The sequence below is a fragment of the Sphaeramia orbicularis genome, chromosome 22 (assembly GCF_902148855.1).
Source record: "Sphaeramia orbicularis chromosome 22, fSphaOr1.1, whole genome shotgun sequence".
NCBI classification, from domain to species: domain Eukaryota; kingdom Metazoa; phylum Chordata; class Actinopteri; order Kurtiformes; family Apogonidae; genus Sphaeramia; species Sphaeramia orbicularis.
In genome coordinates, this window is record NC_043978.1 from 13,468,324 (window position 1) to 13,479,126 (window position 10,803).

Here is a 10,803-nt window from a genome sequence, read left to right on the forward strand (position 1 = left end):
AAGGTGGTATTGAACAGACGTGACCTTTGACCCTTGATGACGTTTCAGACTCTTACTTTTCCACATTAGAGTCAGGATTTTTACAGCTTATTCCTTATTTTTATGGCAACAAATATGCATCACCAGACTTTGACAATGAAAAATAAAACCAGTTTTACTTGAAACACTGAATATTTTTATTGAAATGGCATAAGAATAATTTCACCTCTAAATTCAATTCTTCACATTTATTTTTTAGTGTTTAACATCGGTCAAATCTGAGTAAATGAATAAAAAATGTGAAATTGTGAAAAAACAGACTTAGAGCTGGACATTATATCAAATTAATTCACTTTATTATTATTATTATTATTAGTAGTAGTAGTAGTAGTACTATTACTATTAATGCAGCCTGTTTGTTTCTTAAAATGCATTTATTTACAGTTAACCCTCCAGTATCCTGCCCATGTGCAGCACAGTATTAATGTCAGAAGTTTGTTTTTAACTTTTTTTTCCATTTTATTTTATTTTTTTGTATTTCTTCAACTTGAACTGTAAACAAAAATACCAAATACTCAACTGTCATATTGTTTAACCCTTTAAATGCCATGTTTGTAATATTAACAAACCATATTTTTTGATGAAAAAAAAAAACCTCTCAAAAAAAAAAAAAAACCTAAATTTTTTTTCAGTATACTACATACAGATTGGATTACTTATTTTTTATTTTTTTCATCCTGGCACATGTCAATGATTGACAGTAACACTGGTTAATATGCATTATTATTTTTTGTGCTGGGTCTAATGTTAAATGCTAAAATGTGTCGTGTATTTTTTACTCACTTGGGGGAAGGGTGTTAGTGCAGGAATTTAACATTGTTTACAATGTGCTGATTTTAGTGGCTGGGCCAGGATTTTAAAAAATATGCAAAAATGAACAACTTTTGAATTCTGACCTAAAATAATATGACCTTTTGTAACATGAAGTGGAAAGTCTGTATAATACTGGATACTGGAAGGTTAATATATTCATGCAATAAAGTGAATTAACCTTTTAATGTTTGCCATGTAGTTTAAGTGAAAAAAAAAGTTTATTTTTTTTCAGTTCATGTTTCCAGAAAACACTTGATTAAAATCAGAAATCGTCCTCAACTTTACTAAAATTTACATTTAATTTTTAGTCGATATCATCCACCACTAGATGGCGTCAAACCCTGTATCTAGATCTAGATTTTAGCTCCTCTTCATTCTCGTTAAATCCATTTCTAGTCACCTTATGATGCCTCTGGCTTCTCGTAGACTTTTCTGCTCATCCTCAGATGTTTTTGTTTCGGTTTTTAACCTGATTCCGTCTCGGCGACCGTCTGTGACCCGTTCAGACGATCAGCTTTTCACTGCCGTCACTGGCATTGTGTTTTTCCAGATAGGAAATCCACTGTTTGGGTCTTTGTTGACTTTTACACACAGCCTCGTGTCTGAAACCTGTCGGCCTCTCAGACGCTTCCTGTTGAGATCAAAAGGTCATGCATGGAGCTGCAGGGGGAGGGGATTCTGAGCCCGCCCTCCTGACACACCCCCTGGTCGTAGCGGTACTACACTACTATGAAGTAGTACTGGAGTAAAAGTACATGTACTGGTACAAATGAAGGCGTTGTTTCTAGTGCAGTCACTTTATTTAAGGATCAGTTTAGAGTCATTAAGGCTTATCATCACCGCCACTGGCGCTTGACCCAGTTTCCTGTTCCACCATCTGCACGTACATGTTTAACACTTGCTTACTTTTGGGTTCTGCTAAGTTTTCGGGACCTAGTTTTGGCGTCTGGAGGTCTTTAAACAAGAATGACTCATATTTTCTAATAAAAATACATAATTTTCGGCTTTTTTTTTTTTGCCTTTTTTAAAACATTATATACAGTGTTTAAAGCTGCATTCGATTTCTTTTACTCATATTTTCTAATAAAAATACATAATTTTCGGCTTTTTTTTTTTTGCCTTTTTTAAAACATTATATACAGTGTTTAAAGCTGCATTCGATTTCTTTTACTGAAACCAAACACGTTAAATGTGACTAAGTTTTCTGTTTAATTTTTCTGTGGATTTTCTTTTCTATTTTTTTTCACAGGTCTACTTCTAATCCTAATAATTGTTATATTGGTTGAAAATTAGGTGAAATTATATAGTTTTATTGAAAAAATATAGCTTTTTTTGCCTCACGAGTCCAAGAAAACCCTGATGTATAAACTGTATGAATAGAAATTAATGGACATGTAACACCTACAGTTTTTAGACTTCCCATTCCCATTAATGTAATATATTATTAAATTAAAACTATTTCTGTCAGTAATTATCATGGTAGATGTTAAATATTTAGGTTTAAAGGGTGATTTTTCTTTCTGAGTGAGAGTTGAAGAAACAAACATTTCCTTTTGGGTTAAAAGGATTATTTATGATCATAACATGACAAATATTAGATAATGGAACAATTATGATTAAAACAGTTATTATTAATACTGAGTAAAATGAAGAAAAAAACTGAAGCATATTTACATGTAGATGACAATGGAGATGAAATAAAAACACTTATTGTAATGATATTTGTTGCTTTTTTTTTTTTTTTTTGTAATTGTTGATAATGTTAAAACACCTGAATTCAACGTATTCCAGTAATTTATCCATTTAGTTTGGAAAAGCCTCTAAAACATCTAATAAAAAACCCAAAAGTTAAGAATAAAACTTGCTTTCATTACATCTGAGGGAAAAAAGGGAAAATGCTGACGTTCAACACTCAAGGCCAAAAGTTTTAGGAATGACACAGAATCATGAGGATATCAACAACAAAAAAAAAAGAACAGAAAGAATGAAATTTCCAGCCAATTTTGTAAAAGCAAAACTCTTGTCATTCCTAGAATTTTTGGCCACGACTGTACATGTTGAAGTCCATAATTTGACATAAACTTGGCGTCGGCGGCTGAACATAGAAAAAAGCAAAGAACAAACGTGAGGACACATTTGTGTACGTGACAGCGAATGCATCGTCACAACCACAAAACAGAAGTGTTAACAAACCACCGCCCACACTAGAAGTGTTTGTGACCAAATCAGGCGACGTGACCTTCAACACATCAGCTCCGGGATGAACAAACTCTTCCTCCTCCTCCTCCTCGTCCAGTGGGATCTATAACACATAGATCTGTTCTATTCACTGTGATCCTAATCAAACTCTCTCTCTCTCTCTCGTTCGTCCGCAGGCCATGGTGGCTTGTTACCCTGGAAACGGCGCTGGTTACGTCAAACATGTCGACAACCCGAATGGTGATGGACGCTGCATCACCTGCATCTACTACCTCAACAAGAACTGGAACCCCACGGTGTGTTCAGGGACCTCTGTTCATGTATTAACACAGAAACAGAAGGACATGTCAGGAATATTTGGACAATATTCACATCTACATTATAGTTTTTATATCATATTCACAACATTTAATCCTGTGAACATGTCCTTTAAGTTAAACCACATTATCTGGTAACACAGATTTGATTCAAATTATCAGTCGGTATTTTAATGAAAAACCTGACTGTGTCTATTTTAATATTTATTTCTTACTTATAAGTGATGCATTAATCCCTTAAACTCTGTTTTTTGTAGTTGTCTTGAGATTAATGTATTTATTTTGTAGTTAATAAATTCTGTTTCAGTTTGTAAAGAATATTAAAAAAAGACATAAAGTTCACCCTCAATGTGGAAAAGTTTACTTTTGTCCAGAAAAAGTAAATGTACTGGAGTATCTGAGTAGATTCTAGTCGTACATCTGAGTAAATCTTCTTTGTTTTGTTGGTTTTTCTGTTCAGGAACACGGTGGCATCCTCCGGATCTTCCCCGAAGGAAAACCGTATGTGGCCGACATCAAACCGCTGTTCGACCGCCTGCTGTTGTTCTGGTCCGACCGCCGCAACCCCCATGAGGTGCAGCCGTCCTACGCCACCAGGTAAACACTGGTCACATGACCCACCCACCCACATGACCCACCGCTGGTCACATGACCCACCCTCCCACATCTTAATTTTATGTTGTTGCCCAAAGTTGTAGTTAGCAAACTGAGTAATTAAACTACAAAAAATTACCCAAAAAGTACTTGAGCTACTTCATGCAGCGCAAAATATGAATGACGTTTAACTACCAGCAAATTACAGTAAAATGTAGTTTAACTATGTAGTTCAACTACGTGTAATTTAAGTCTCCCCAACACAGCCACTGGTCATGTGACCCACCCACAGGACCCACGTAACCACCGCCCACCCACAGCTGTCTACATCCCAGATACTATAGTACATGGTCAATATTAATGTTTATACCTTTTTCTTTTTTTGTCATGTATACATATATATATATATATATATATATATATATATATATATGTATATAAATTCTCATTGTTTTTGTATTTATTGTGTCTCTATTATTGTTAATAGTGAGTGGCTGGTTTTTCTCTCATTTCATTGTATTTTTGTGTTAACCTGCAGACGACCGTGTAAAACACCTTCAGAAGACAATTAGAGACAAAACTAAACAACTATTGGAATAAAAAAACTTGAACATTCAGTTAAAACTATTTTATAAAATCATTTTTTTTTAATATTGTTTGTCTTTTGCACTATGTTTATGCTGCACATTTTTCTTTTTGCACTTTATTCTGTTGCTGCCTTGACCACTGAATTTCCCCACTGTGGGATCAATAAAGTCAAATCTAATCTAGAACAGATGTTTCTGAGTTTTAGCAGCGCTGAAACTCTTCATTTCCATGTATTTGGTGCCATCTTCTGGTGATAATATGAAACAACAAAATTAAAGCATCTTCATGCCTAAAAATACAAGATATTACAACAAGTTACATGTATTTTCTAATGCATTTAAAAAGTCTGTCACAGGAAAAACTGAACTTAATAAAAAACAATGATAAAACAAACATGTTAGAGCTAAAATAATTTTGATTCTAATGGATAATTAACTCTAAGAGTTAGAAAAAAATAAAACCCCAAATAATACAGGTACAAATATAGTGAATAAGAAAAATAAAATACTATAAATCATGGATTTCTGAAAAAACAAAGACAGAATAAAACATCATGTAACTGGCCAGTAGGATGATTATTAGTCACTGGTCTTTATTCTGTTGTCTTTTTTCCATCCAGAAAAATACATTATTACTTCATCTAAATCGGTAATTATGAATATTTGACAGAATTGTGTCCATTTATTTGAATAAAAGCATTTTTTCCAACTCATTTATGGTTTAATTTAGTGAAATCATCATGTTTTGTCCTGACCATTAATTTTCTTGCTTCTGTTTAGATCCTTCAGACAGAGGTTAAAGGTCATTTATACACATGTTAATGTGACATAGAAGGTCATTCATGGTTGCAGGTAACTTTAATGTCCATTTTTGTTTTTTTTGTTTCAGATATGCCATCACAGTCTGGTATTTCGACTCTGAGGAAAGAGCTGAAGCCAAGAGACGCTTCAAGAACCTGACAGGTGAAAAAAAAAAAAAAAAAAAGAAAAGAAATAAAACAATTAAAAAAAAAAAAAAATCACACAAAAACGGTGCTGTAGTAATGACACACATTTTTTCTTTTTTTTTTTTTTTACTTTAAATTTTTTAAAAGATATTATCATCTTGAGCCATAAACAAAAATACCAAATACTCAGTAACGGTCATATATATATATATATATATATATATATGTATATATATATATATATATATATATATATATATATATATATATATATATATATATATATATATATATTAACCCTTTAAATGCCCTGTTTATAATGAAAACCAACCATATTTTCTGATGCAAAAAAAAACATTTTGTTTTCAATATACTACATAAAAATTGTATTGCTTTTTGTTTTTTTTTTTCCATCTTGGCATGTGTCAGTGATTAACAGTAACAATGGCTAATATGCATTATTATTATTTTTTGTGCTAGGTCAAATGTAAAGATGCCAAAAATGTGTCCATGTGCATTTTTTCCTTACTTGGTAGAAGAGTGTTAGTGTAGTCATTTTCTATTGGTAACAATGTCCCGATTTTAGTGGATGGGTCAGAATTTTTAAAAATGGTGCAAAAATAAGAACTTTTCAATTCTGACCTCAAATAAATTGTGAAAAACAATTTGAGCTTTTATAACAAGAAGTGCAAAGTGTGCATAATATGCTCACCTGGATACCAGTAGGATTAAATGTCTAGTCTGCCTCAGTTTTACGTGTTCATTTAAGCCATTCAGTGTTGATTTATCTTCATCTTCATCTTCCTCTGTTTCAGCGTCCAATCAGAGCGGCTCCTCCAGCTGATCGCCAGGACACGGCGCCCCCTGGTGTTTGATTTGAGTCCGACCGCTCCTGAAAAAGACTGAAACGATCAGGATTGGATAAAAACCTGACCAACAGACTCGTTTCTGTGGAGACGAAGGATGACTGGATCCTGGACCTGGAGCCGATCTGGACTTTACTGATCCTGAAGAAACCGGATCGAGACGAAACAGTCTGAGTTTACAGAAGGACGCGAGAACGTTTCCATCAGGGACTGAGATAAAAGTTATTTATTGAGATTTTGTTTGATGGAAATGTTAAAGAGATGGATGCTCTGACATTCTGGACCAATAATGATGTGGTTTCAGGTTTTTATTGTAGTTTATTTCCTGTATTGTGTTGAAGAAACAGAAATATATAAAAAAGAGTTTATAAAGCCTTTATCAGATGAACATAATCTATGAAATGACCTCAGATTAGCTGATTTCTGTGCATTCATAAAAAAAAAAAAAAAAAAAAAAAAAACTCATTCTCATTAGCTGAATCATTATTTATCCTATTTTTATTTGGATTATAATAAAGTCACCTTGAATTCTACGGAAAAACAACTGAATAAGGATGGAATACAATAATAGTCTTAATAGTTGGATTTTAATATAGTAGTTGAATTGTAATATTTCAAGAAAAACAGGCAAAATACAATAAAAAAAAAATCAATCTAAATATATCTAAAATACAGGTAAAAGTAGATAACAGTCTTAATAAAATCATGCTGTTACAGCAAAAATGTTAATATTATGGAAATGAAATGGTAACTTTTCAAGAATAAAACTGCAACATTTCAGGAATATTGAAATATTTTAAGAAAAAGACAAAACTACAGGAAAAACAGACAAATATTTTATTATATTTCAAGTTATGTCTCATTGAAGTGATTTTTCTGAAAAAAAAAAAAAAAAAAAAGAAACATCTTCATTAAAGTTTTATTTTTTTCTGGAAAAATGACACAAAATGTTGCTTCATCACAAAAAGTATAACTCCACATCTTTAAATGACTTTACATTTATTTTCTGTTTGAAAATTGTCAGAGTTGAATTATCATTTATCCTATTTGTATTTGTACTAAAGTGTTAAAGACCGACTGAACTGTGGATTTATGACAAAGCCTTTAAAGTTTACTTTAAAATAACTAAATGTTGGATTATCGTCTGTTCATGGAGTTCCATCAGAGACGATGAATCAGAAAATGAACAGATGTAGTGACTGTAATTCACTCACAGTTTTAGTTTGTGTGTGATATTAGGAGCAAACAATGATTTATTACAAGAATATAGTCATACATAGCAAAGAAAAAGTCATAATGTTTAGAAGAAAGAAGTTTTAAAAATGGTTTACAGTATTATGAAAAAAGTTGTGATATTTACAAGATGATCAAAACCTTCATGGAAAAATAATAATACAAGAGAAAACTTGTATTTTTCAGAATAAAACTGTAATATTTTTTAAAAGATGGAATACAACAATAAAGACTTAATAATTTGAGAATAAAAATGATACAATGTTATAAGAATGGAGTTAAAATACAGTTAAAATAGAAAAGTCATTATAAAATTATGCATTTACGACAAACTGTCAATATGATGGAAAAGTAGTTCTGTCAAGAATAGAATTGTAATATTTTCACAACAAAAATTTTTGATGAAATAAAGGCGAAACTATGGGAAAAACAGACGACTGTTTTATTTTATTTTATTCAAGTTGTGTCTTGTGACTTTCTTAGACTTTTATAAAGAAAATAAAATGTTTCCATGTTTAAAGCTTTTGTTTTTCCTGAAAAAATAAGACAAAATGTTTCTTTATCCTGATGAAATGCAGATCGACTGTAAAACTCTTTTTAAAAAAATGTCTTTAAATGACTTTTCATTTATTTTTCTGTGCCTGTTGAGCTGATGTGAAGTTCAGACGTTGACTTTAACTTCTAATTAAACCATGAAAATAAAATTGATGATGACTCTGTGTTTTTCACATGTTTAATGAATTGATGATCGATTCAGAAACAACTGAATATTTTTAAAGATTCATGAAAAAAAGAAGAAAAATGTAAAATATTTTACGTGAAGTGTTAAATTAAACCATGTTGATAAAACTTCACAACTTAAAATGGCTGTTTAGGTTTGACAGTGAAAGTGAATGTGATGCTTTTCAATGGTTAAACATGAATAAAATATGTTAATATTCTGTACTTCATGATCATTAAAACTGGTTGGAGAGCTTTACCTCCCCCTGGTGGCCACAACCTGGAACTACAACTAGTGTTATATTTGGACAAATCGGTTAAATTGAAAACAAAACAAAACAAACATATTTATTTGTGTAAAAGCAGGAAAACTAATGTTAAATATGTAAAGGAATTTAAGAAATTAACCTGAAAAAAAAAAAGAAAAGAAAAAAAGAAAATAAAAAATGACAAAATATCTATCGAAAAATTATTAAGCCAGAACTAATTTAGTCCAGTCATTTAACTATCAATTGATTATCAAGCAGTTCTTGTTGTAAATTAAAGAAATGTGGAAGAAGATTTTATTCAGAAAACTGCAAAAGAAAAAAAAAAGTCAAACCACACTGAGGAGAACTAATCTGATATTATGACAATAACGTAATAATTTTATCTGAATCTAAACTTGTAACATGAAAACTTTTTATTATAAAAAGTGACGGTTTTGTGAGGTTTTTCTGACAATATTGCATCTTTAATCTTGTGATAGTTCATCTTTTTCATGAAATATTATAAACTTTACTGCTGAAATACAGTTTTCATGTTCAGTTTAGCTCTAATATTTATCACCATCAAATAAACTGAACTTTAACCTTTGACTCATGTTTGACAATGCCACTAATATAAGATTAATTTATCACCATGTTCTCAAATGTAAGACCTTTTAAGTTATTTTTCTTTTTAAAATCTGAATTCAACTCTAAATTGTTAATTGTTTAATATTTTAACCTAATTTTCTAACCCTAATATTTAAACTACACCAACTCTGTACAAATACAGGAACCAACTGGGACGTTTTTCTTTAGAATACATGGTTTTATTTTTGAATTTCCTACAGGTGTGAATGGAATCAACCTGAAACCCATCACAGAGGACTGGCTGTTGCCGTGGTGATCATCTTATACATCATACATGCATTTAAAACAAACAAAAGAAAGAAAGAAACAAAACACACCTCAGGGAACACTTCTTAATGTCCCCTTAATCACCTCAAACACCACAAGAGTATGTTAAGAAAAAAAAGTTAAGAACGAACCTGAATAACCTTTAGGAGGTCTTCTTATACCCTTGTTGATCATCCAAAACAAGATTTAAGTATATTAAAAAAAAAAAAAAAAAAAAAAAAAAAGGGTCCAACATGTCTTTTCTAGAGCACATACTATAGTCTTCCATTTCCACCACCAGGGGTCATCAGTGACCGGCTGAAAAAAGGAAAGAATGAACCTGAAGAACCTCAGGCAGGACTTTGTGCACCCACAGTGATGATCCAAAACTTTCATCAGCTGATTTGACCGACCTGGAAGATGGTTTTAACACAGACTTTTAGGAACTTTGACTGTTTTTATCTGTTTTGTACAAGTTTTGAATGGAAAACACAACATTTTTAAAAGGGTATTTATGAGCAAGTGCATGAAAGATAAGATTCCCCTAACCCTAGACCTAACCCTAACCCTAACCCCAGCCCTAACCCTAACCCTAACCCCAGCCCTAACCCCAACCCTAACCCTAAACCCAACCCCAGCCCTAACCCCTAACCCTAACCCTAACCCCAGCCCTAACCCCAACCCTAACCCTAACCCTAAACCCAACCCCAGCCCTAACCCCTAACCATAACCCTAACCCCAGCCCTAACCCCTAACCATAACCCCAACCCCAGCCCTAACCCTAACCCCAACCCTAACCCCAACTACAGCCCTAACCCTAAACCTAACCCCAGCCATAACCCAAAACCCCAACCCCAGCCCTAACCCTAACCCCAACCCTAACCCCCAACCCTAACCCCAGCCCTACCCCTAAACCTAAACCCTAACCTTTACCCTAACCCTTACCCTAACCCTAACCCCTAACCCCAACCCTAACCCCTAACCATAACCCCAACCCCAGCCCTAACCCCAACTCCAGCCCTAAACCTAACCCCAGCCCTAACCCCAACCCCAACCCTAACCCCCAACCCTAACCCCAGCCCTAACCCTAACCCCAACCCCAGCCCTACCCCTAAACCTAAACCCTAACCCTAACCATAACCCCTAACCCTAACCCCAACCCTAACCCCTAACCCTAACCCAACCCCAACCCCAACCCCAGCCCTAACCCCAACCCCAGCCCTAACCCTAACCTAACCTCAACAAGTTATAGTAGACAATATATGATCAATATGATTTATCAATATATTATTAATATAACAATTAAAGAAATACATATAAATATTGTTGTGATAATAAACATAATG

The 10,803-nt window shown here is 33.0% G+C and overlaps 1 protein-coding gene across 1 annotated transcript in view; it reads left to right on the top strand.

Annotated features, from left to right (window-relative positions):
* The window catches only part of LOC115414350 (egl nine homolog 3), a 17,942-nt gene extending 9,639 nt beyond the window's left edge, over nucleotides 1-8,303 (top strand). Inside the window, exons 2-5 of the mRNA XM_030127661.1 lie at nucleotides 3,228-3,347; nucleotides 3,829-3,965; nucleotides 5,439-5,512; nucleotides 6,312-8,303. Of these exons, the coding sequence (XP_029983521.1) occupies nucleotides 3,228-3,347; nucleotides 3,829-3,965; nucleotides 5,439-5,512; nucleotides 6,312-6,340 (360 nt within the window). The 3' untranslated portion in view covers nucleotides 6,341-8,303. The remainder of the gene's footprint in view (nucleotides 1-3,227; nucleotides 3,348-3,828; nucleotides 3,966-5,438; nucleotides 5,513-6,311) is intronic.
* The last annotated feature ends 2,500 nt before the right edge of the window (nucleotides 8,304-10,803 follow it).